Source organism: Nomascus leucogenys, chromosome 1a (genome assembly GCF_006542625.1).
Source record: "Nomascus leucogenys isolate Asia chromosome 1a, Asia_NLE_v1, whole genome shotgun sequence".
Lineage (NCBI taxonomy): Eukaryota > Metazoa > Chordata > Mammalia > Primates > Hylobatidae > Nomascus > Nomascus leucogenys.
Genome location: NC_044381.1, coordinates 84,543,700 through 84,570,862, shown reverse-complemented (window position 1 = coordinate 84,570,862; position 27,163 = coordinate 84,543,700). Strand labels below are relative to the sequence as shown.

Genomic DNA, 27,163 nt, shown 5'->3' with positions numbered 1-27,163 from the left:
CTCCTGGCCTCACTCCTGTGTCGTGACCTCCATGCTTCTCAGGCCTCCCTTCCCACACACCATCTTCTGTGGTCCCCAAAGCAGCTGCCCATCACGACTGAACGCCTGCCCACTGTGACCCTCACTCCTTGCCACTAGGGGGCCAGAAAGTTACACCACAGATCAAGTGTGCCATGCGAGCTTTAAAAATGTGTGGGGACGTCGCAACAATCAATGATTGCATCTCCATTGGCAAACATTTAAAGTGACTGACTATCTCAGCGTTGGTGAGAGTATGGGGAGAAGATGGGGAAAAAAACTCTAGTGTGTAAGGCATTTTTAGAAGGTAATTTGGCAGTACCTGTCAAAAATTAAAACATGTATATAATTTGCCCAGAAATCCCACCTCTAGAACTCTGTCCTACAGACACACGTAGATATAAGTTCACAAAGATATATGTGCACAGTGATGTTCATGGCAACATTCATTTTAGAGAAAAACAGGGACACAGCCTAAATTATTATTGGAGGAAAGCTTTAGGTATTAATAGTTATGGTGCTTCGATACCAAGGGTACTGGACACCTATAGAAGGAGGAGGTAGGGGCCAGGCGTGGTGGCTCATGCCTGTAATCCCAGCACTTTGGGAGGCTGAGGCAGGCGGATCACAAGGTCAAGAGATCAAGAACATCCTGGACAACATGGTTAAACCCTGTCTCTGTTAAAAATACAAAAATTAGCTGGGCGTGGTGGCATGCGCCTGTAGTTCCAGCTATTCAGGAGGCTGAGGCAGGAGAATCGCTTGAACCCAGGAGGTGGAGGTTGCAGTGAGCCAAGGTCACACCACTGCACTCCAGCCTGGCAACAGAGCCAGACTCCATCTCGGAAAAATAAAAAGGAGGAGGTAGGGAAGGATGACCTGACACGTGGTTATTCACGTGGTTAGGTGAATAAGCAAGGCATAGAATGACATGTATATGAGCACCTTTTGTGTGCACACAGGAGACAGTGAGAGTGTGCTGCATATTTATAAATGCATCAGAAGGCCTTACTGAATAAACACTAAACCATTCATGATAGCTTCCTTTGGGCTTAGGAATTAGGGAAAAGCCATGTGAGAGGAAATTTCACTTTTGGTTTTTTATGCTTCTATAAAAAATTGTATCAAGTATTACTATTATTCGAAAACCAATAACAGAGACAAAAGTGTGTATGAAAATATTGCAATTCTATCTGATTTTTGTTTTTAAAATGTAGTGACGTTACGGGAATATAAGTTGGAATATACCTCAATAATTCTAGAAGGAGCCCCACTGCCCTCTGGGACCTGGGGAGTGGGGCAGACGTGAGAAAAGAGGGGGACAAGCTGTAGAGCGGGCATAGGCTTAAGCTTATTACCTTGTCCACATTCATACTGATTCAAATTTTTGTAAATGTGGAATTTTTATAATAACAACCTAATAAACAATAAAACAAAATGACACGTGCTGGGCTGAGCTCCCTGGGCAGGGTCACCATGTGCAGAAGCCTGGCCCTAGAGCCCCACCGCAGTCATTGGACGATGAGTCCAGGGGCCTTTCCTGATGAGACACCCCCTGTTTGTGCAGCAGTTTCTTACCCCCTTCAGTGCTGTGTAGACAGGCACAGTGACATTCTTGTAGACCAGGCCAGAGAAAGACCCAGGGGAAGCAAGGGCAGGAGGGCTTGAAGCTGCACAGGGAAGAGAGGAATGAGATTACTCAAGGGCATAACCCAGGAAGGGGTGTGGGGGAAGCAGAGAACTGGGCAGACGGCATTCCCTCCAGGAGCAGGCCGGTGACAGATCTCAAGAGGGGGGCCAGGGCCCTGTTCATCTTCTCCCTTTGACTCCCTCTGGGGACCATGATCTCCATGTGGTAAAGGATCCCTCACACCAGAATCCAAAAGCCTTACCTTTAACCATTTTCTCCTCCATGAGGCTTGCACAGTGTTCCACTGTTGAAGATGTGAGTTACAAATAATATGGCTATGGGACCACCCCACAGCCCTCATTGTGGAGATTTGGTGGCTGGCTGGAGAAGAGCCAGTGAGTGGGGTTCATGTAAATCAGGACACTTGGGGCTCCTCCCACGCACGGCCCTGGCACTGCAGATGGGAAGCCTGTGCAGGTGGGAGGCTGGGCTGGAGGCCCCCCTCTTAGATCCCTTCCAGCTCTGTGACTGGCTACTTCCCTGTGATGGGCTGAACCTGTATGACTTCCCTTTCCCTCCTAGGTGGGCCTTGCTGTGATTTCACCTGAACTTCACTTGCTGGGGAGGGGAACAGGGTAGGCCAGCCAACCCTGGCCCTGGGTGTTGCTTGGAGTCTTCTCCTCCCCGCTTGCCCACCCTGCCCACCTTGGGTGTCTGGTGCCTCCAAGCCTCACTTGGAACTCACCGCAGCATGCACTATTACTTCTGGGAGACACATCTGAAAGCCGCATGCCCGATGTGGCCACAGCATAGATCCGGCTCTCCTGAAACAAGAGGTCTCAGGAAGCTCAGGGCCCGGCATGATGCCCACCCCACCCCCTCCAGGCATGTGCAGGAGAAAGCATGGCTTTGGGGGTGGCAGACCTACGGGGGGCAGTGACTGGCTAACAAATCTTGGGAAAGTTACTTCATTTCTGAGACTCATTTTCCTCTGCTCTAAATGGAGGTCATAATACTTACCTTTCAGGCTGCTGTGAGAATCAATGAAATACTTAACATAAGCATTTAACACCTGGAATATAATCAGTGCCCAACAGTTCCCTCTCTTGCCTCCACCCTTCACCTTTGGGGCAAAGGAGTTTCAAGAGAAGATGGGTCAGTAACCTGTTGCTCTGAATCCTACCCGTTTTAGAGACCCTTGGGTCTCAAGATCTCACCCCCAGAAGTTGGGGATATTGATAATGAGGAAGCCACTGGGGCCACACGACAAGGGCTCTTTTGTAAGCCGGTTGTTTGGAACTTAGGGCACATTTTTAAAAAATTCTCTATTGTTTCTTTTTTTAAAAAAAAAATATTTGTTTGTTTGTTAACTTCCAGGGTACGTATGCAAGATGTGCAGGGTTTTATATAGGTAAACGTGTGTCATGGTGGTCTACTGCACCTAACAACCCATCACCTAGGTATTAATCCCAGCATGCATTAGCTCTTTTCCCTAATACTCCCCCACCGCCACCATCCCCTGACAGGCCCCACTAAGTACGTTCCCCTCCCCGTGTCCATGTGTTCTCATTGTCCAGCTCCCACTTGTAAGTGAGAACATGCAGTGTTTGGGTTTCTGTTCCTACATTAGTTTGCTGAAGATAATGGCTTCTAGCTCCATTCATGTCCCTGCAAAGGACATGACCTCATTCCTGTTTATGGCTGCACAGTATTCCATGGTGTATATGTACCACATTTTCTTTATCCAGTCTACCATTGATAGGCATTTGGGTTGATTCCATGTCTTTGCTATTGTGAGTAGTGCTGTGATGAACATATGTGGGAACATATGTGGCACATTTTTTCCCCTGCAGGAATAATGTCGTATCATGGCTAGGCTTCAGGGCCAACCTACAAAGCCTATGTAGCCCAACAGGAGTCCAGCACCCCCATGCAGAAGACACTGGGAGAATGCCCGTCCTGAGGGGGCCCCTGGGTCTGAAGTAGGCCACAGGCCAAAGGAGCTTTTCCTGATGGTCCTGATTGCTCATAAACAACCCACATGGTTCCCTGTACCTTCTATATCTGTTTGCTTCACTGAGCCTAAAGGAAAACAAAGGTGACATGAGTCACCAAGGCTGACGAGGGAAGGTTGGCCAGCCTTCGGAGGAATGCCCTGCTGGCTCAGGGAGGCAGCTAGATGTGCTGTCAGCTGGTGGGGTCAGATAGGCTAGGAGATGGCATTGGAAGGGAGGTGGGTGCCTATCGGGGTGTCATCTCAGAGGGGAGCAGCAGCCCTGGGACAACTGGGAGGAGAGAGGGCAGAGCTGATGAGTGCTGCCAAGAGATGCTGAGATCACTGGAGGGGCGGCAGGAGACAGAGGGGCAGTGAGGAAGGAGGCCAAGGAGCGCCCTGCAGCAGGGCAGGGAGTTTCTGTGCTCATGAAGGGCAGATACACCAGGCCCAAGTAAAATTTGGCATAAAAAGAATTATTTCTGCCCAGAGTGGTCATGGAATTTAACCAAGGACAGGCCTCTAACTTTGCAGAGGAAATGAAACTGAAGTTTGAAGGATTTAGGTAAAACAAAACCTAGGACTGTTTGACAAAAGGTTATCTAATGCCTAACTCACAAGGTTGTTTTAAGGATTAACTGAAAAAAGTGCTTTCCAAACTCTAAGGTACATAAGTATTTCTCACACGGTCAGATTGAGAAATGTTCTCTGACATTTCTCACCGCTCCGCTGCCCTCCCCCCCCCCCCCATGGTTACTGCCCCGTTGGTCCTGCCTGGGAGAGAGAGAGGCTGGGTTGTCTGGCCACTGTGATTTCTTAAGCTCTCCCTGGAACAGGAGTGATCATGCCTCAGGGGCCTGGGAAGGAGCTAGCATTGTGTCTTGTTTTCCCCAGGAGCAAGTTACAAAGGGGATTGCAAACAGGATGAGATCTCCTTACATTCTTTTGGCTGATTCTTGGGTCCTTGGGGCCTAGCTGGGGGCAGGGAGGGTCTGTGGGAAGACCTGACGCTGCCCCTTAATACCTTCATCCCCTTAATACCTTAATCGCCAGAGTTCAGCTGAGGTTCCTGGGGAGAATGTCATCTGATACGCTTTCTATACAGAATAAGAGGAGAGAATAACTCCTCGTCTCCCCATTCCTCCTCTCGTCCTCCACCCTCTTCTCGCACACACACACTTAACCTGTTCAGACAGAGAAGACCCACTCTTTTTTTTTTTTTCAAGACAGGGTCTGGCTGTGTCACCCAGGCTGGAGTACAGTGGCAAGATCTTGACTCATGGCAACCTTCACATCCCTGGGCTCAAACTTAACTTCCACTTAAGCCTCCTGAGTAGCTGGGACTACCAGCATGTGCCACCATGCTCAGCTAATTTTTGTATCTTTTTTGGTAGAGATGGGGTTTCGCCGTGTTGCCCAGGTTGGTCTCGAACTTCTGGGCTCAAGCAATCTACCTGCTTCTGCCTCCCAAAGTGCTAGGATTACAGGTGTGAGCCACCGCACCCGGCCCAAGACCCACTCTTATGCTATCACAGTGAATGGCTGTATTTTGGCAAAATGGCAAAGTGAGCAACGCTTCTCTCTGGTAGCAGCTGCACATTCCTTGCCTGACTACTCCCCGCTCCCAACCTCTGCATTTGGACTCCAGAGCAAGAAGAGAGCTGGCAGCCCAGAGTACCAGTGCTTTTCCACCCCTAGTCTTCCTGATGTGCCCCACTCTTGGCTCAACTGGGTCTCCAGTCTTAACAGGTGTCCTTGAAACAACCAGAAGCTGGTCAACAGTCACTGCCAAGGATATAGCCCAAAAGTCTAGGGCTGTGCACCTCCTGAACCAGCATTTCTTTGTTTTGTTTTGTTTTTGAGATCGTCTCCTTTGTCGCCCAGGCTGGAGTGCAGTGGCGCAATCTCAGCTTACTGCAACCTCCGCCTCCTGGGTTCAAGCGATTCTCCTGCCTCAGGCTCCCAAGCAGCCAGGACTATAGGCGTGCACCATCATGCCCAAATAATTTTTGTATTTTTAGTAGAGACAGGGTTTCACCATGTTGGCCAGGCTGATCTCGAACTCCTGACCTCAAGTGATCTGCCTGCCTCAGCCTCCCAAAGTGCTGGGATTACAGGCATGAGCTACTGAGCCCAGATTCAAACCAGCATTTCAAAAGGAGGCCCTGAGAGGTACTCCTGGAAATACAGGTCTCCCGAGCAGTGGTGTGGGGTGAGTCCACCCTGATGCCACCCCCTTTCCCAAGTGACCTCATTCCTCCTGCTGCCAGGAGCCAACGTTTAGCTGTCCCCCATGGTACTGCTACACACCCCAGCAGCATCTGTGGAGGCGATGTCTGCCCATGAATCAAAGACTGACATTAGCTCTGGCAATGTCCCTTAAGAGGAAGTACAGCTGGAATGTGAGAGCTGGGCTTCAAAGCAGCTGGAACTAATTTAAAGCCTGGCTCTCAGACCAGGTAAGGTGGTTCTCGTGGCTGACGAAGGAGGATCACTTGAGGCCAGGAGTTTGAGACCAGCCTTGGCAACATAGGGATACTCCATCCCTACAAAAAATTTAAAAAATTAGCCAGGTGTGGTGGCGTGCACCTGTAGTCCCAGTTACTCAGGAGGCTGGGGTGAAAAGATCCCTTGAGTCTAGGAGTACAAGGCTGCAGTGGGCTGTGATTGTGCCACTGCACTCCAGCCTGAGTGACAGAGCAAGACACCGTCTCTCAAGTAAATAAATAAATAAAGCCTGGCTCCCTCACTAACTACTACATGACCTTGGGCAAGTACCTAAGTCTGTGGGGAACAGTGGTTTCCTGACCTGTAAAAGGGAGAAACCATACCTTACTCCTTGCAAGGAAAGGAGCCCTTCCCACAGCCTCCGTGTGAAGCCCTTAATATCCGCATGCCATTTTCACTAGTGACCTGTGAAAAGTCATTTTTATAGCCTGTCTCATTTTTATTTTAACTTTTTATCATGGAAAATGTCAGACACAGGGCCAGACACGGTGGCTCACACCCGTAATCCCAGCACTTTGGGAGGTCAAGGTGGGAGGGCCACCTGAGCCTGGGAGTTCGAGACCAGCCAGGGCAACAACATAGTGTGAGCCCATCTCCACAAAAAATTAAAAAATAGCTGGGCATGGTGGTGCATGTCTGTAGTCCCAGCTACTCGGGAGGCTGAGGTGGGAGAATTGCTTGAGCCCAGGAAGTTGAGGCTGCAGTGAGCCGTGATTGCACCATTGCACTCCAGCCTGGGCAAGATTGAGCAAGACTCTGTCTCAAAAAAAAAGGAAAAGAAAAAAAAAATGTCAGCCTGGCCAACATGGTGAAACCCTGTCTCTACTAAAAATACAAAAATTAGCCAGGCGTGGTGGCGCATGCCTGTAGTCCCGGCTACTTAGGAGGCTGAAGTAGGAGGATTGCTTGAGCCCAGGAGGCAGAGGTTGCAGTGAGCCAAGATTGCACCACTGCGCTCCAGCCTAGGTGACAGAGTAAGACCCTGTCTCAATTAAAAAAAGAATGATCTCACGTGCGCATCACCCAGCTCAGCAAAGATTAATGATGTGTGGCCAGTCATGCTTCATCTGTGTCCCCACCCTTGGCCACCAACCAGATCATTGCTTCTGAAGTATTTCTACCAGATAGATGTCAAGACATTTTATCCAATGTTATAAGTAAGGAAGCTGGCCTGGCGCAGTTGCCTGTAATCCCAGCACTTTGGGAGGCCTAGGCAGGTGAATCACTTGAGGTCAGGAGTTTGAGACTAGCCTGGACAACATGGTGAAACCCCGTCTCTACTAAAAATATAAAAATTACACTTTGGGAGGCTGAGGTGGGTGGATCACGAGGTCAGGAGATTGAGACCATCCTGGCTAACATGGTGAAACCCCGTCTCTACTAAAAATACAAAAAGTTGGCTGGGCATGGTGGCAGGTGCCTGTAGTCCCAGCTACTCAGGAGGCTGAGGCAGGAGAATGGCGTGAACCCGGGAGGCAGAGCTTGCAGTGAGCCGAGATCGCACCACTGCACTCCAGCCTGGGTGACAGAGCAAGACTCTGTCTCGAAAAAAAAAAAAAGCCAGGCTCAGTGGCTCATACCTGTAATCCCAGCACTTTGGGAGGCCCAGGAGGGTGGATCACCTGAGGTCAGGAGTTTGAGGCCAGCCTGACCAACATGGTGAAACCCTGTCTCTACTAAAAATACAAAATTAGCTGGGCATGGTAGTGCATGCCTGTAATCCCAGCTACTTGGGAGGCTGAGGCAGGAGAATTGCTTGAACCCAGGAGGCAGCGGTTGCAGTGAGCCAAGATCGTGCCATTGCACTCCAGCCTGGGCAATGAGAGTGAAACTGTTTCAAAAAAAAAAAAAAAGAAAGAAAGAAACAAAGAAAGAAAAATAGCCAATACTTACCTACTACCTACCATGAACCACTACTGTTAAGTATTTTCATAACAACCCTATAAAGTATGTACTATTATCCCCATTTTATAGATAGGGAAGCTGAGGCACAGAGGTTCAGTAACATGCCCAAGGTCACGTAGTTAACAGTTCAACCCTAGTGGTTTGCTTCTGGGGCCTATGCTGTTGACCATCATGCCAGACCACCTGAAAGACTCACAAAGATTAAATGAGAAAAGGTATGCAGGGCACCCAGCTCGATGTATGGTGTATGGTGAGCACTCAGGAAATGACAGCCAACCGCCATTCACATCATTCTGAATTCTAGCTCTGACCCTCACTGGTTGTGTGGTCTGCACAGGCGCCGTGGTACCTGCCTGCCAGGGCCACCATGAGGATGCCAGCAGCCTCCTCTCCTGCTCAGTGCATGGCTGTGCTCAGCCAGCAGTGTTCTTGTCATTAGCTCTGCTCCTCTGCCCAGCCCAGAGGTTGCCTCTTACCCAGGATGAAAACTGGTGCAGCGGGGGTGTAGGTGGCTTGTTACCCAGCTCCACTTCCTCCAGCTCAGCTCCAAGGGCCTTCGGGCTCTCTCTTTCCTCATTCTTCCCTGCTGGGGGTGGCTCCTCCATCTCCATCTTCTCTGGTTCCTCCCGGTACCTAGCTCGGGACTCCAGCTCAGGAAGGCCAGAGGGGTGGAGGGCTGAGAAGGCCCCAATCTCAATGCTCACCACACGGTCAAAGTGCCCACGGCCCACCTGGGGCTGGCTGTGGTGCCTTTTCGCCAACTGGATGCTGTCCCGTGGGGTGCCAGGAGCCCGCACCTTTGGTAGGGTCAGACTGCTGCCAGGACCACCTTCCCTGGCAGAGGTCTTTGTCCCAGGGAGCATCCCTCTCTCAGCAGTAACCAGACTCTCACCCCAGGAAGCTGAACCACATCTGAAGGTACAAAGCTTCATGCATGGCTGGTGGGGAGGGCTCTCTCTTCCCAGATGAGGTTGAAGGGGCTTGGCCTCTACCGTTTCCCCAGAATGGACCGTGCTGGAACTAGAATCCTCCAAGGGGCTTGCTGCTTCAGAAACAGAGTCCTTGCTCTGCAGGGCACCTGGGGAAGGTGCAAGCACAGCTGCCTTCAGACCCTGGGCCTGGGAGCCACTGTCCTGGCCCATAGGCTGGATTCCCGGCTCTGAAGGGACAGAATCCTGCTCTGCAGCTCCGTGGGGGGGCACCAGCAGCTTCTGCGAAGGAGCTATCTGAATAGCTGTGGTTGGGGTAAAAACAGTCACATTGAGAGCTCCCGTAGCTCAGCCCCAGCCCCACGCCCACCACACACACCTACCGCACACCTGTGCACCCTGGCCCGCCTACCTTCTAGCGCATCTTGAAGGGCTCCCACCTGCTCCACCAGGTGCTGATTACGGCTTTTCAGATGCTGATTCTCCATCTCAAGCTGAGCAGAAAGAAAAATGAAGATTTAGGACACCTAGCCTACAGGTTTAGATGCATTTTTTCAATTCTTTTTTTTTTTTTTTTTTTTTTGAGACAGGGTCTTGCTCTGTTGGCCAGACTGAAGTGCAGTGGAGCAATCTTGGCTCACTGCAGCCTTCACCTCCCAGGCCCAACTGATCCTCCCACCTCAGCCTCCTGAGTAGCTGGGACCATAGACACACACCACCAGGCCCAGTTAATTTCGTTTATTTTTTGTAGAGACAAGCTCTCGCTATGTTGCCCAGGCTGGTAAACTCCTGGACTCAAACGATCTGCCAACCTCAGCCTCCCAAAGTGCTGGGATTACAGGCATGTGCCACTGTGCCTGGCTGCTGCATTTTCTTTTCTTTTCTGAGACAAGGTCTGGCTCCATCACCCAGGCTGGAGTGCAGTGGTGCAATCTTGGCTCACTGCAACCTCTGCCTCCAGGGCTCAAACCATCCTCCCACCTTAGCTTCCCACCTCAGACTCCCGAGTAGCTGGGACTACAGGTGCATGCCACTATGCCCAGCTAATTTTTGTATTTTTTGTAGAGACAGGGTTTTGCCATGTTGGCCAGGCTGGTCTCAAACTCCTAGCATTGAGCAATCCACCCGCCTAGGCCTCCCAAAGTGCTGCTGGGACTACAGGTGTGAGCCACCGCCCCAGCCTGCATTTTCTTTTAAATTAAGTCCAACACACTTTTATTGAGTATCTTTTAGCAAGGGTTGGGACTGTGAGAATATGCAGGTAAGCCAGGCATCAGTTCTGTCCCCAAGAACTTGCAGTCTAGCAGATGACCTGAGATGTGCATCCAAAGAAGGGGAAGGAGGCCAAATGAGCCGATACCCTCCTGCAGGTGTGAACCGCTTGTGTGAGGAGGACAGAGGAAAACATGGATGTTCATCAGCTGGGTGCAGTGGCTCACACCTATAATCCCAGCACTTTGGGAGGCTGAGGCGTGCGGATCACCTGAGGTAAGGAGTTCAAGACCAGCCTGGCCAACATAACGAAACCCCGTCTCTACTAAAAGTACAAAAATTAGCCAGGTGTCGTGGTGCGTGCTGGTAATCCCAGCTACTCAGGAGGCTGAGGCAGGAGAACTGCTTGAACCCAGGAGGTGGAGGTTGCAGTGAGCCGATATTGCACCATTGCACTCCAGCCTGGGCAACAAGAGTGAGACTCCGTCTCAAAAAAAAAAAAAAAAAAAAAAAATGTATGTTCATCCTTTTCCAAACAGGAATTCCCACTCCTTTTATTTAGAAGGAGGTTGTTTTCTGTCTGTTGGCTATAGCACTGTAGCTTCAAGTCCTGACTTTCCTAAATAAAGGTACAGCATGTGACAAATTACAAAAATGGATAGAGAGGGAAGGTGGAATAGAGGTTACCAGAGGCTGGGGGAAGAGAGAATGGGATGTTAGTGTTTAGCGGGTACAGAGTTTCTGTTTGGAGAAGTTTTAGACATAGATAGCAGTGATGGCTGCACAACACTGTGAATGAACTTAATGCCACTGAATTGGTACATTTTATGTATATTTTACCACACGCACACACACATAGTTAAAGAACAAAGAGGATGGAAGAGAAAGTGAGGCACGGTGATTCACTCCTGTAATCCCAGCATTTTGGAAGGCCGAGGTGGGTGAATCACCTGAGGTCAGGAGTTCGAGACCAGCCTGGCCAACATGGTGAAACCTGTCTCTACTAAAAATACAAAAATTAGCTGGGCATGGTGGCGCATGCCTGTAACTCCAGCTACTCAGGGAGGCTGAGGCACAAGAATCACTTGAACCCAGAAGGCGGAGGTTGCGGTAAGCCGAGATTGTGCCACTACACTCCAGCCTGGGCGAGAGAGCGAGACTCCGTCTCAAATAAATAAATAAAATAATAATAATAATAAAAGAGAAAGTGGAGAGAGTGGACGCTGGCCTCTGTGGGCTTCCCAGAAAGAAACTGAGAGGGCTTTTCAGAAGTGAGACACATTCCTTCTCGCAAACTTAAATCCAGCACCAAGCTAGTCAGGAGCTCCAGGGAGACCCAACCAAGACAAAAGGAAAGGGGAAGTGAACCACAGTGTCTCGGCATGGAGGCCGAATGCAAAACAAGTGCTGGACAGAACGAAGGTCAGCCGAGGCACCCTAGACAGAAGGGGGCAGGAAACTCCAGGGGTCAGGGCAGGCCCAGCCATGCTTCCAGCAGGCCTCCAAGATGAGTTTCCAACCCACCTCTGCCAACTTGAGTGTCACCCATTCCTTGATCTTTGCAGCTTTTTCTTGAACAGTTTTTGCTTCCTCTGCTCTCATCCGCTTCTGCAAGAAAGAAAGGGCCTTCTGTTAATCCTAACAGTCACCAGAAGAGTGACTGACCGGAGGTGGGAAACCCCAGGAAGAAACGTCAAGTGTGCGTGCCACTGACCTCGCAAAGCCAGTGAGCAGAAATTGTTTGTTGCAATATTATTTGATAAGGTAACACAACATTTAAAAACTCAAAACTGAAATAGTGTAAGTGTCCACCAAGAAGGGGTTGGCTGAATAAACACGGCACATCCCTGACATGGAAGGAGGATGCTGTGCCCCCATATGCAAGCAACATTAATAGTGAGGAGTGGAAATCAAGGATTGGGGAGGGAGAGAGAGGTGACTTGTCATTTTATACTCCTCTGGCTGTTTTTTTTATTTTTAACTATAAGCATGTATTACCTTTATAGTTAAAAAACAAAAAATAAGGCAAAATTGCAGATAACTGAGGTATTTCCATCAAAGTAGTCAAAAGAGGAGATGATTGAAAAGGTTTGCATCTAAAGAGGAGCACCCTGGCTGGGCGTGGTGGCTCACGCCTATAATCCCAGCGTCAGACAATGTCAGACTCTCAGTATTTCAGAGCTGGAAGGACCTTAAAGGTCATCTAGTTTAAGGTGTGGCAAACAATGGCCTTCAGGCCACAGCCAGTCCTCCACCTGCTTGCCCCACCCAGACCTGGTTTTGTAAGTAAAGTTGCATTGTAATACAGCCATGCTCATTCATTTACGTCTTATCTGTGGCTGCTTCCATGTTACAACAGCAGCTTTGACCAGTTGCAACAGAGACCTGTGGCCCACAAAACATAAAATAGTTACTACCTGGACTTTAAAGAAAAAGTCGGCCAACCCTGTCCTGGTTTGATATTGTCTTTGTACTTCTGTGGCAACTAAGGCTATGGCGAGAAATGATTTGCCTCTGTCCATTCATGGCACAGCTGGGACTAAAACCAGGTCTCTTGACTCACAAAGCAGTGCCCTTTCTTTTATGAGCTTGACCTACTGATTCCAACTGTAAAATGACCTTTTTTCTGACCTAAGGAGCTTTAGCAAGAGTCATTTTGTCCACCAGCCCCCAGGATGCTGCCACTTCTAACTATGAGCTACTCAGAAGAGAAGGTATGTCTAAAATCAATGGAAGAATTGATCAGAGATTCCATGTGTCAAAATTCTATTTTTCCATCATTTTTCAGGAACACATGGTACCCCACAGTATACAAAGGCACCTCCATTAAGGGCCTATTGGGTGAATGCTGATGGGTTAACATGAATCTGCCCATGATGGTTGGAAGGCACCACCAGGATCGGCTTCTCCTACATGAAGAAGGCATGTGTAGGCAATTAAAAGTCATCTGTCCAGACTGTGGGGTGTTTAGTTGGAAATGATGGCACTCTGGCACAAGGGGAAAGCTGGGTAAGTAAGGCCAGTGTCAGAGGAAAGGGACAGAACTGGGATGGAGTTGGTGAGATTGTGAAGGGGAGAAGGCAGGACACAGGAACTGGCAGGGAGATAGATGTTCCAGAAGTCCTCTCAGGAGCAAAGGTGCCGAGTGGAGCTGAAATGCCGGGCAGTGGCCTCTCCTGGGCTCCCATGTGCTCAGGAGGGAAGACCCTGGTTTTCTGAGGAGGCAACAACTTTGGTCTCTGCCTCTTCAGCTTCATTGAGAAACTTTGGGCAACCAGCTGGCCACGACTGACCATCCAGCTCTGTGCAGCTCTGATCATACTACAGCCAAGTATCAAATATCTCATCTTGGCAGGGCACAACAAGGCGAAAATGGAGAAAGAAAAGCTCTCCTTACCAAGTACTCACCACGTGCCTGACACTAGGCACAGGTCACACGGGTTGCCTCTCCCAGCAGCTCTATGAGGTGTTTCCACCCTTCTTTTATAAATGTGTAAAATAAGAACCAGTGACTTAAACACTTTGCCCACTGTCAGAGGCAGCAGGTGCTAGAGGTGGGCTTCACACCCAGATCAGTCTGCCTCCAAGCTCCTTTCTCTACTCTAACCCCTGCCTGGCTTCTAATGAGCAGATGTGGGAGGAACAGGCCTTCCTATAATTAAATTATCACATAAAAGAATAGGCTCAGGAGGGAGCGAGTTCCCCCACACTCGAGGGCTTGAGCGGAGCAGCTCAGGAAGCTGGGGGCCAGCGGTACAGATGTCGAAGAGGGCATGGTGCTCCCTTGTGCATGAGCCCTTACCTGCTTCTCCAGCTGAGCCTCCAGCTGGCTGATGAGCTCATCTTTGCCCTTTATGGCTTTCAGCAATTCTTGGTATTTCCGGTGCAGGCTCCCCTCAGAGTCCACATTCTTCAGATTGGATAGTTTTACCTTCTCTTCCATGACACCCACCTGAAAAGTACAATGATCTCATAGTGTCTCCCATCACTCACACGGGGTGTGCAGTGGCCAGTAACGTGGGTGGGACACCCTCTGATGCCCCAGGCTATGACTCCCAGGCACAGCCCTTACCCAGGGCAGTCTGAGCCAGTCAATTCAATTATCATTTATAAAGTTCCAATCTGAGCAAAAGAAGGACTGACAAAGAAGAAACTCGTTTTGGCTACTCTAGGTCATAGTTAGTAATGGAGAGATGGGTAAGAGAAGGGCAGAGGAGACGATAAGTGGAAAAAGCAGCTGGGTCTTGTGCCATTGACCTCTGTGGATCCCAGGAGGAATGAGTTGGGCAGGACAAACAGCCTAGGAGAGCAACTGTCCCAACCCCACTGTGGTAGCGATATTTACTGTTCACTGGACAGCCATGTGCTGACCCATATTTCTCAACCCTTCTGCAGCTAGATGGAGCCATGTCATTGATCCAACCAATGGGGTCCAAGTGGAAATGGTGCATCATTTCTGGACTCAAGTATGTATGTATGTATATATTTATTTATTTAAAATTTTTTTAAAACAGACAAGATCTTGCTATATTGCCCAGGCTAGATTCAAACTCCTGAGCTCAAGGGATCCTCTAGCCTCAGCCTCCCAAGTAGCTGGGACCATAGGTGCATACTGCCACACCTGGCTGGGCTTAAGTATTTAAAAGCTGGTGCAGGGTGGGTGTGGTGGCTCACACCTGTAATCCCAGCACTTTGGGAGGTTGAGGCAGGAGGATTGCTTAAACCCCAGGAGTTTGAGACCAGCCTGGGCAAATAGTGAGACTCTGTCTCTATTAAAAAAATAAAATAAATAAATAAATAAGGCCAGGTGCGGTGGCTCACGCCTGTAATCCCAGCATTTTGAGAGGCTGAGGTGGGTGGATAGCTTGAGCCCAGCAGTTTGAGACCAGCCTGGGCAACAAAGCAAGACCCCATCTCTAATAAAAAATACATCCAGCTTTCTTTCCTTGCCATGGCAACCAAGAAGGCTGCGCATTCCAAGTGGTCCAGCTATAAGATAGGCAAGCCTCCTTTAACCTGGATTCCTGAGTGACTGTGGAAGCGGAATCACTGGCTAACCCTCAATGGACAGGTTCCATGAGTGAGAACTAAATGTGATAAACCACTGAGACTTCAGACTTAATTTGTTACCGTAGCATAGTCTAGCCTATTTGGACTACTATACCCACTTGCTACACTGATCTTTACCCAGAGACTCTACTCCCACAGAAAGCTCCATGCACACTCATTTGTTCAGGTATAACACAGCACTACTGGTGATGTGTGTGTCCACTTGTGTCCATGGGAAGGGCCTGGAAGGGCCAACGGTCATTCCCCTGCATATTCCCGCCGATCCCCTCCCCTGGTTACCTGGGTCTCGGCGTTCTCTGCTCTCTGCTCTGCCTCCAGCAACCTCTGCTCCAGCTCCTGCATCTGCTCAGCCAGAGAGAAAAGGGAGATGTAGGTGCCATGTCCCTACTGTGAACACGGCATCAAGGCCACTTTAGAGAACTGTGCACACACTGCACACAGGCCAGGCTTCAAGTGCCCATCTCAAGTGGCTCAAGAGTGTCAGGGTAAAGATTTTCAAGGCAACTCTCAGCTCCCTAATCCTGAGTTCGTGGGGCAGGTGAAGAACCCGTGGCTGCTGTCCTCTCTGCTGAGGGAGTGGAGGCCCAGCTCTTTTGTCCTGACGGAGGGTGTCCGGGGAGGGCAGCAGCTCCACCGTCATTCCTCCTGAGTATCCCGCCCCGTCCTGGCTTCGGTCTCCCCTTCCTGAGGCCCCTTTCCTCTCACATTGGGTCGAAGGCGGGGCCATGCTGCTGCTCCCATAGGGCCCACCCTGTGTCATCGATAGAGAACATTTCTCCCCACTCAGAATATCTCACTGGCTGGGGACGAATACCTCCTCACCCACAGTCGAGGGCACTTCTGCCTGTAAGTGCTTCAGGGCTATCACCTTATTTGAGTTCTTGAATCTTAAAGAACTAGAAAGAGAAAGAGAGGCTCAAAATACATTTTTCAAAATTCTATCTTGCGAGCTGGGACAGCTGTAATCCCAGCACTTTGGGAGCCTAAGGCGGGAAGATCACTTGAGCCCTGGAGTTCGAGACCAGCCTGGGCAACATATCAAGACCTCATCTCTACTAAAATTTTTCTTTTTTAATTAGCTGGGCGTGGTGGTGTGTGCCTGTAGTCCCAGCTACTTGGGAGGCTGAGGCAGGTGGATCACTGGAGCCTGGGAGGTTGAGGCTGTAGTGAGCTGAGATGGCACCACTGCACTCCAGCCTGGGTGACAGAGCAAGGTCCTGTCTCAAAAAAAAATTTAAAAACGTAAAAATTCTGTCTTGCTGCCAGTAGAGGCGTGTCACTCAGGGCTGAGGAGCATGGAAATTCTGGAAATTACATCAAGTGGCCCAAGCAAAGGGACTGAAGTTCTTGCACGTGGAGGCTCTTCAGGGACCAGACCTAAGCTGAAGACTGAAGAGCTGCTCACGAGCCCACAGCCTACATGGCATCTCTTAGCAGCTTCTCAAGCTCGTGGCTTGGCAAGTGAAGTGTGCGTTGGATGTCAGCTCCCATTCTCCCCCTGCTAGGGCACCACCGTGTGCTGCCCAACTGTACATCATCACATGGAGGACCCGCAGAAGCAGAGCAAATTCATGCATCCCGCTCTCGTGTCTAACACCATGTGCCACAGCCTAGCTGGGGCCGATGCTTCCCTCCCCAGCCTGCCTTGCCCCAGAGTAACACATATGCATCATACATGTCCCAGAGGCGTTGCATCTCAGCCGCACCTTCCACGAGGCTGGATAGGCCCAGTGCCCCTCACTTCCCAAGTTCCAGCCCAACCTCCTCTCTAAGGATTTGGCCTCTTCTCTGGCTACTCAAACTTCTCCCTTCAGCCTGGACCCTAGCTGATATTTACCAGTGAACTGATTGATCCTTCTCGCTTTCCCAATCTCTCAGCTGAAATTCTGCTTTCCTTAATTAAAAGGTGGATGAGCAGGACCCCCCCCAGCCTGCTGCTAGACAGTGAGAGGAAAGTTACACAGGAGCAGCAGTTCGTGTTTGGGAACCTGGGGGACCTCTTTGCTCAGGGTGGCCTTCCCTCATCCATTTTTTTCTCCTTTCTGGGATTGGGGAGACACAGATGCTTTCAGGGCACATTCCCTTGGACAGAGAGTTACAGTTATGCTCATCTGAAGATCCCGAGTAAAACTCAAGACTTACAACCCATATGGGACAAAAATGCTCTGGTGCTCCCATGGATAGGGCCCCCTGTGACAGGCATTCACGTGTTCAAGCCAAGGATGCCCACATCCCTTCTTTCCTTCCTCTCTTGGGGTTAGTAACACTACTCAAACCTCTCGATGGAAGCTGAGTGGGTGGGTTGGTTCTGGTCAGTTTTGGGCATTGGTTTGAGCCAGATGGACTGTCCTAAGTCAAACAGTCCTCAGGCCTGTCCCAAAGGAGTTCCTTGACCTTCACACAGTTGCTATGCAGCCACGGGGCAGATAACAGCACAGCATAAATCAATATTATGTTTATAGGGGTGGCTACCCAGTACAAAAGGAATTCTCCTTGGTGGTAGGGGGTTGGTTGATACATAGTGGTGGCCCCCAGTGTTGGTACTGCATAACCCTTCCCTCTTTGACACCAGACCTAACTGGGCCAGCCAGGTTCTCTCTCTCCAGGAATCTGGAATCAAGAGATCAGAGGCTGGAGCCAGGGAGGTGCCCTGGAGAAGGTGCACAAACCTCATCAAGTCATGATTGCTGGATAGTTCCTTCAGTTCTGTGAGCTGCCCCAGCATCCTTCTAATAAATCCCGTTTGCTTGAGCTAGCCAGAGTTGGGTTTTTGGGGGTTTTTTACCCACACAGAAATAATCTAATGAATGCGATGATGAGGCGCATTTTCTTTTTCAAGAATAAAATGAAATACTGAATGGGAAGGCCCTGGACCCTCAATAAGTTTCCTAGGTTGCACTTCAGCAGGACTATTGAGACCTAACTAATCTGCTCTGTAGCTCAGAAGAAGGCATAGGCTTTCCATTGGAAATGATAATTCATATTTGTGACATTCTGAAATGATTGGCTGATATTTTCTGACTTCCTCTGATGGAAAAACTTGTCTTGCTCTTTTGCAAATGGGGACCAAGGTGCAGTAAAGGATAAACTTGGGTCTTACCTCCCATGGAGGCATTTCCATTTGGGTCAAGAGTGATAAGTCAATGACATTGGTCAGAACCAGAAATCGCTCTGTTATTGACAACACAGCGAGCATTTTTTCCCCCTCCATATTTTATTATCTATCCCATGCACATGCTATTACTGAAGCAGATGGAATGGCAAGGCACCTTTCAGAGCCTGGGGTCTCCCCTGGGGTATCCTCCCAGCCCTGGGTCACCCTCTGTCACTGCCAGGTGGTCCTCATTACTGCCGAGCCTCCCAGTCCTTCTTTTTTTTTTTTTTTGAGACAGAATCTTGCTCTGTCGCCCAGGCTGGAGTGCAGTGGCACGATCTTGGCTCACTGCAAGCTCCGCCTCCCAGGTTCAGGTTCACGCTATTCTCCTGCCTCAGCCTCCCGAGTGGCTGGGACTACAGGCGCCCGCCACCACGTCGAGCTAATTTTTTGTATTTTTAGTAGAGACGGGGTTTCACCGTGTTAGCCAAGATCGTCTCGATCTCCTGACCTCGTGATCCCCCACCCTCCCCCCGGCCTCGGCCTCCCAAAGGGCTGGAATTACAGGCGTGAGCCACCGCACCTGGCCAGTCCTTATCCACCCTGCAAGGACACTTGACACTCAAAGCATTTCATATTCACTTTTATGTTGCAGTATTCTTTTTTCTCTAAAACTAGTGTCTGAACACTTTAGCCCCAGCGTCAACACTTTTCACGAAGGCAGATCTTTCTTCTTCACCTTGCTTAAAGGCCACACCTGGAGCTCTGCAAAGCTGGTGCTACAGGTGGGCACCCTTATTTGGCTGTTCCAGTGTTCTCTAGGACCATGTCCTCAGCTGTCCTTTCAGTGTGTGGGTCTGGCATAATAAGCCAGCCAACGAGGTGTCAGGTTTAGGTGGCTGACAGGGATCTACTTTCACCAGCTGCACATAAGACTCATAAGCTGCCCTAGAACTGGCTGCAGCAACCTGATGAAGTGCACTTGGCACCCATCTGTTATTTAACCCCCAAGTGTGCAGCTCCTTGTCACACGCTGTGAGATGCTGTGAAATACCAGGCCATGGTGGCAGGAGCACCTGGGACTCTCCTGTACTCCCAGCACAGTCCTGCTGTGCCCAGCAGTGGCCTGAACCAAGAGCCACACCATCCTGGTCTCAATGATCCTTTGAGAAAAGGGTTCAACATTCTTTTTTTTTTTTTTTTTTTAGACAGAATCTCACTGTGTTGCCCAGGCTGGAGTGGCCAATCCCAGCTCACTGTAACCTCCGCCTCCCAGGTTCAAGTGATTCTCGTGCCTCAGCCTCCCAAGTAGCTGGGATTACAGACGTGCACCACCACGCCTGGCTAATTTTGGTATTTTTAGTAGAGATGGGGTTTCTCCATGCTGGTCAGGCTGGTTTCGAACTCCTGGCCTCATGTGATTCGCCTGCCTCGGCCTCCCCAAGTGCTGGGATTACAGGCGTGAGAGGTTCAACATTATTACCGCTGCCTTACACCCACGGGAGAGAACGGCACAGCTAAGAGGTAAGGCACTGGAACCTCGCTGACTCCACCACAGTGTGGCTTTAGACAAATTCCTTAACCTCTCTGTGCCTCAGTTTCCTCATCAAAGAAAAAAAAGAGTAATGACACCTTCTAGGATTGCTGTGAAGATTCTACAAGCTGCCCCATGTAAAGCACATGTGCATGACCTGGCATTCAGAAATTTATAGGTAAAAGCTGCTTGTTGGTTTTTTTCCTATACAAAGATGGAGCAGGGAGACCAGTGTGGCCGGGACAGTGTGATGCTCACCTGTTGTCTCAGCATGACTAGTAATAGAGCCTCCTTTCACTTTCTCTCCAGAGTGTCCTGCTTTAGGTGATACATTATATGATCGGACTACTTAGGATTCACCTACAGAAAGAATGGGTTTAAGCCAGAGGTTGCCCACTATTAATTTAAAGAGTGTCCTGTAAGACCTACACTGTGTTGTGGGCATTTAGCCTATATGTATATAGCTAAACAGGACCACTTGGTCTGTGTAGGGCTGTGTGTATATACATGTAGGACATTTAGGCTACACTTATGTAGCTAAACAGGGCCACTGTCATAAGCACTGTACATGCATTAACTCATTTACATTTCATAACAACCCCAGAAGGCAGGTACTATTAGTATCCCTATTGTGTGGATCAGGAAACTAAAACAGAGAGGTAAGGTAACTTGCCTAAGGTCACACAGTTCTAAGATTCAAAGCCAGAATTCAAACTCAAGTAGACTGGCTCCAGAGCACATGCTGTCAGCCACTACACTACACTGCCTCTCACATCCAAATCTCACATGTCACGTAAAAATCCAGATTCCATATACATCTTGTTTCCATCTTCTCTTAAAAAATCAAAAGATCTGGCCACATTAGTATTATATTTTCTATTTTCTGTAGCAGTAAGTGGCTTCAGCCCTTCCCTTCACATTTTCCTAGAACCTCTCACTCTCTTCATTGTCTCATCTATCTAAATTAACTGCAGACATTTGAGTTTGCAATCCCCAGTTTAGCCATTAAATTGTTCTAACTCTGTTGTTATCAAACACAATTGTTTTGGCTGGGTGTGGTGGTGCACACCTGTAATCCAAACACTTTGGGAGGCTGAGGTGGGTGGATCACTTGAGCTCAGGACTTTGAGACCAGCCTGGACAACATGTTGAAACCTTGTCTCTACTAAAAATACAAAAATCAGCCCGGCATGGTGGTGTGCACCTGTGGTCCCACCTACTCGGGAGGCTAAGGTGGGAGGATTGCTTGAGCCTGGGGGGCAGAGGTAGCAGTGAGCCGAGATGGTGCCACTGCACTCCAGCTTGGGCAACAGAGTGAGACTTTTTATTTTAAAAAATAAAAAATATTAAGACAATGGTTTTCAATTTTTTTTTTTTAGCAACAGATCTTTTGTTCAATTAAAATCATATGCTTATTCCTAAATACATAAAATACACTAATGTGGAGCTGGGAAGAGAAAGGGCTCCAAGCCTTGTCTGTGGGCTACATGGGGCTCCAGGGATCCACTGGAAAGACAGCTGAATGGGGCCCGAGGTAAGGCCATGGCAGAGGTTAGTTGCAGGAGAGACTTTCAAGGGCATAAGAATCACATGTGGGCTTTGTCACCATGCAGATTCCTGGGATCTGCCCACAGAGCTTTTCTTTAGCAAGTCAGAGACATAGCTCCAGAAAGTGCTTGTAAAGAAAGTGCTTGTGGATGAAAGTGGTGGTCCACAGACCACATTGTAAGAAACAGTAGCCTGGCCACAGAATGCAAAACAAAGCTGACTCCTTCAGGGATGCAGCCTGGAGCCGTAGCCCCATCAGCATCCCTTCTCAAATGGTTCGCCAGCACTACAGAACTCATCCATATATGGTTCCTGAGAAATACTATGGTGAGGAGGGCAGCCTTATAATAAAATAGGGGGTTAGAAAAACAATTTAAGGCCGGGAGCAGTGGCTCACACCTGTAATCCCAGCACTTTGGGAGGCCGAGGCAGGCAGATCACTTGAGGTCTGGAGTTCAAGACCAGCCTGGCCAACATGGTGAAACCCCGTCGCTATTAAAAATACAAAAATTAGCTGGGTGTGGTGGCACGTGCCTGTAATCCCAGCTACTTGGGAGGGTAAGGCAGGGGAATCTCTTGAACCTGGGAGGTAGAGGTTGCAGTGAGCTGAGATCACACCATTGCACTCCAGCCTGGGTGACAAAGTGAGACTCTGTCTCAAAAAAAAAAAAAAAAAATTAAAAATCTCTCTTTTACACACACACACACACACACACACACACACACACCACAGAATAAAAGCCCTAGAAGGCATCTTCTCCCAAAACAAATCAGATCTGTGAGCACAGAGACCTGCTAAGACCCATTCCATGATGATTTTATGCAAACTTCAACATACTTCCAACTCATCCTTGTATTCTCCTTTTATGGTACCTGGCCTTGTCACAAAGTATGAGATATTTTAGGATATGTTTTTCTGGGCTACCCATATGTTGTGAAACTGGCACTTAAGCTGAACTGCTGCCTCTGTATAATCCATATGAGGTGGAGGAGCAACATCCATTGTTCTCTTGCTTAAGGGGAGTGAACGGAACCATTTACCCACTCAGAAAAATTTCTGAACTACAAATTTTTGGTAGGTAGATCGAAAACTGAGTTATACTCCAAAACCTTGGCTGGTGAAACTGGCAAGCGATTGTGACAGAGCGAAAGTACACATGGTTGCACTGGAACTGGACTTGGTAAACGCTGCTTCAGTTAGAAGTTTTTAAGCTACAAAAAGAATAATGTTTTGTCACATTATTTCTTCTTTTTTTTTTTTTTTTTGAGATGGAGTTTTGCTCTTGTCGCCCAAGCTGGAGTGCAATGGCACAATCTTGGCTCACCGCAACCTCTGCCTCCTGGTTTCAAGCGATTGTCCTGCCTCAGCCTCTGGAGTAGCTGGGATTACAGGCATGCGCCACCATGCCTGGCTAATTTTGTATTTTTAGTAGAGACGGGGTTTCTCCATGTTGGTCAGGCTGGTCGCAAACTCCCGACCTCAGGTGATCTGCCCACCTCGGCCTCCCAAAGTGTTGGGATTACAGGCGTGAGCCACCACTCCTGGCCTATTTCTTCTTTTTGCACTCAAAGCCCTTTTGGCACAAAGAAGCAGATAGGGAGTAAAAAAAAGCCTTGTATTAGTTCTAATATTGATGCCATGTATTCATAATTATAATTCCTACAGAGCTCTTTTGTGGATAGATACTATACTCCCACTTTTCTGATAGGATAACTGAGAAACAGGTTTAGCAAGAATGAAAAAGTCCAAGGAAGAATCACATTTTAATATCCATTTATGTGGCCTCTCAGAACAGTATCAATTTTTAAATTGATCTGAATAGCCTTTGTGGCTTCTCCAGCAGGCCAAGAAAGACAGCTAGGGAAAATGATGTGAGCAGAGCAGGGCGAGATGTGAATCTCAAGTCATCAGCCACTCCCTCAGCCTCCTCTACTGGAAGGAAAGGGAACCCATGGCTAACCTGCCTCCAGAATGGGGTGGCCCAGGCAGGCTGGGTGACCATGGCAATAGCACACCAGACCCAGAGGTGTAACAGCAAAGGCACAGTCTCGACTGTCCTCTCCCTTCATCCAGCTCTCTCTCCCTTAGGTGAGGGATTATCTAAGAGCCTTGATGTTTCTGCTTTTTAAAAAAAATTCTTTTTAGCACAGATTATTCCCTGACTAGAATGATAGTTTTGTACGAGGGAGTCAGGTGCAAGTAGGCTGTGTCAAGGTAGGAAGAAGGGCATTCTTCCAAGCCTCCGCAGCCCACAGGCAGGTCTGATCCTAAGCAGAGATGGTCCCCCAGGGAAGCACCCAGGCTTTGCTCACCCTGCAGGATAGCCAGCAGTGAGCAGCCTGCAGTCATCAGCCCATGTAATGTCCCAGGGACAGCTGTCTAGAGAGGTAGGGGAGCAGGTGGGTGGGAGGGCCGGCCAGAGACTCAACTGACATGGCTCCTCCCAGTGCGGGTAGGAACTGGCCATGATTCTTGGCTCTCCTAAGAAACCCAAGGCATCTCTTCCTGTGATCTATAACTTGTCTTGGCTCTGCTAAGGAAAGCATCTCATGAATTGCTGGACCTGTCTTACTGGTTTCGGGATGATTGCAGAAGACAGACACAATCCTGACATTGACTAACATGGTGTTTGTGGCCTTAAGATTTCCTGCCAAGAGGTCCAGTGTTGGGCTCAGGTCCCAGCCCTTTTCTTTACTTAAGTCTCCCACCCCATGGTCCCTAGTCCAGATCTATGTCTCTCCCCTCTTCCCTCCCACATGCCCAGCTGTTCCTCCCATGTCTATGCCTTTCCCTTTTCTTGACTCATCACACTATGCACCCCTAACATTTCCATGTGAGGGCATTCTGGTTACATGAGGATCAGAGACAGACTTGAAGACAAGAAGGTGTCAATATTATGCAAGTTCAGTTTACCCAGACTCCAGAGGCTGTAGAAGGTATGGTGTTTATAATGTGGTTAAGGCTTTCCAGTCACTCTGTTGGCCCCTGAGGAATAGGGTAGACAGGCACTCTAAAACATTTATTATGAAATACTTTAGGCGAACAGAAACATGTAGAGAAAAAATATATATATATCCTTTGAGACAGGATTTTGCTGTGTCACCCAGGCTGGAGTGTAGTGTGATCACAGCTCACTGCAGCCTCAAAGTCCTTGGCTTAAACAATCCTCCCACCTTGGCCTCTAAGTCACTGGGACTACAGGCATGAACCACCATGCCTGATGGGAATAATTTTTTAAAAACATGTATCTGCTGGCTGGGCGTGGTGGCTCACGCCTGTAATCCCAGCACTTTGGGAGGCCGAGGCAGGCGGATCACCTGAGGTTGGGAGTTCAAGACCAGCCTGACCAAAATGGAGAAACCCCATCTCTACTAAAAATACAAAATTAGCCGGGCATGGTGGCACGCACCTGTAATCCCAGCTACTCAGGAGGCTAAGGCAGGAGAATCGCTTGAACCCGGGATGGGGAGGTTGCAATGGGCCATTGCACTCCAGCCTGGGCAACAAGAGAGAAACTTTGTCTCAAAAACAAAAACAAAAACAAAACAAAACAAAACAAAAAACACAGGTATCTGCCTGTCACTTGTCACTTTGTCTAAAAAAATCCCAAAAAACCATATATCCACCATTCAGCTTTGTTAACCATTAATTTTTATCACATCTGCTTCTGATGTTTGTCTTCAAGAAATGGACCATGACAGATACAGTTGAAGCCCTGCGTAATTCTCTCCAATTTTACCCCCTTCCCCCTGGCATTGACCCTACACTTGGTTGTTTTTATATTTTTACCTCATTTGTATATGGTAAAAATACCTGGGGTTACATTTTCTTATGGCAATAAGTGGCTTCAGCACGTCCCCTCATGTTCTCCCAGAATCCACCTGGCTCTCTTCACTTATTTAGCTTACCTGTAAGCATCTGACTTTGCAACCCCCAGGTTAGCCATTAAATGGTTCTAACTGTTGTAATCTAAGACAGTGTTTTCAACTTTTTTTTTTTTTAGCAACACAGCTTTTGTTCAATTGAAATCATGTGCTTATTCCCAAATACATAAAATCCATGAGCATGGATCTGGGATGAGAAACAACAATTAGTACTGTCTTTGAAGGTTTTTAGAAGTACATAAACTGTATGATACTGTATATATCCTTCAGATGTTTTTTATTCAATGCTGATTTTTGAGATTTACTGATCTTACAAATGTAGTTCTACTTGATTCATTTTTAATTGCAATGTAGTATTCTACTGTACAAATACACTGAATATGTTTATCCACCATTCTGTTGATGGACATTTAGAGTGTTTCCAAATTTTCATACATCAGTGCTGCAATATGTATGTCACCTTATGACTGATAAATTTGGATTTATTTCTGCCACTTCATTTGTCCTTTCTGTTTACTCCTTTTTTTGATATACTATTTTCTTGTCCCTATCTGTATTTAATAGACTTTCCTTTTTTCATTTCCTGTCTCCACTGATTTGAGGTATGCATACTCTGTTTCTATTTGTTATCCCTCCTATTAGTCTAGACTTAAAGACTGCTGGTTTTTCCCTATTATCTATCCTCTCTTTCTTTCTCATATAAATAGAACCCCCAACTTTTAGCTGAGCGCATAGTTATTCAGAATAAAGACTACATTTCTGTTTGTAGAAATGTACAAACCTTCTTTGTAGTTGGGTATAACCATGTGAATAAGATCTGGCCAGTGGGATATCAGCAGAAGAAAGGTATGAAACCTCTGAGTCACTAACTTAAAGGGAAGGGGTTGGAATGTGACTTATCAGGTGACCCATCTTCAAATATTCAGAGACCATCACCCTAAAGCTTGATTGCTTATGTCTGGAAGGTTACATGAGAAAGAAAGAAATATCAGCCTGGTTTAAGCCATTGTTATTTGGGGCTCTTTCTTACAGCAGCCAAACAATGATCTAAGCAAACTGTGATTTTTAAAAACTTACCCTGGTTAGACTCATTCTGTTTCCTGAATCTGAGGTTTCACATCTTTCATCAAGTTTGGAAACTTTTCAGCCACTATCTTTTCATGGAATCTTATTTGATGGATATAGGACCTTGTCATTCTAACATCCAGGTCTCAGCTGCTGTATCTTTATTTCTGTAGGCAGCATTCTGGATGATTTCCTTAGGTCTGTCTTCCTGTCCATTAAGTCTATCTTCCATGGTGCCTAATCTGACGTTTAATCTATCCATTAATACATTTTAATTTCAATGAAAACACTTTCACTTCTAAAAGTTCTATTTAGTTTTCAAGTCTACCTGATCTTTTTAGGTAGTGTCTTGTTCTTGTCTTATGCTTTCAATTTCTTTGTTACGTCTTCAAAACTTTTGAACTCATTTATTTCATAGTCTCTTGCCAACAGTTCCATTATTAGAAGTTGTTGGGGATCTAGTCTAATTGTTTTTTGTGTATGTGGATACTCACTCATTGTAGATTATTTCCTCAAGTGTTTAGTCATTTTTGATTACATATTCCTCTTCATTAAGGCTTTTTTTCTGTGTGGATCCTGTGTGATCTGAATTGAGGTCTTGTGTCTCCAGAGAGGTTTTGTTTCTGTCCCTACCAGGCTCCCCAGGGGTATCACTGGCCCAGAACTTGGGTTTCCTAAACCACACAGGTAGTATAAATCCTAACATTAAACCAGCATTATCATCAGGTTCTCAGGGGAGACTCTATTCTTGTTTTTCTACCTAGAGCCTTAA

The 27,163-nt window shown here is 48.0% G+C and overlaps 1 protein-coding gene across 5 annotated transcripts in view; it reads right to left on the bottom strand.

Moving 5' to 3' along the window:
- PLEKHH1 (pleckstrin homology, MyTH4 and FERM domain containing H1) overlaps positions 1 to 27,163 on the bottom strand; it is a 56,183-nt gene that overhangs the window by 17,967 nt on the left and 11,053 nt on the right. For 3 of the 5 annotated variants that reach the window (XR_004029981.1, XM_030812438.1, XM_030812441.1), the window contains exons 3-10: positions 15,545 to 15,607; positions 13,998 to 14,147; positions 11,720 to 11,803; positions 9,396 to 9,477; positions 8,531 to 9,288; positions 2,394 to 2,472; positions 1,911 to 1,952; positions 1,597 to 1,688 (exon numbers count right to left, since the gene is read on the bottom strand). Coding sequence is in view for 4 of the 5 variants with exons in the window: in XM_030812438.1 (XP_030668298.1) it covers positions 1,597 to 1,688; positions 1,911 to 1,952; positions 2,394 to 2,472; positions 8,531 to 9,288; positions 9,396 to 9,477; positions 11,720 to 11,803; positions 13,998 to 14,147; positions 15,545 to 15,607 (1,350 nt within the window). In the remaining variant the exon portion in view is untranslated. The remainder of the gene's footprint in view (positions 1 to 1,596; positions 1,689 to 1,910; positions 1,953 to 2,393; positions 2,473 to 8,530; positions 9,289 to 9,395; positions 9,478 to 11,719; positions 11,804 to 13,997; positions 14,148 to 15,544; positions 15,608 to 27,163) is intronic. The other 2 variants (XM_030812440.1, XM_030812439.1) reach the window with 2 other exon arrangements.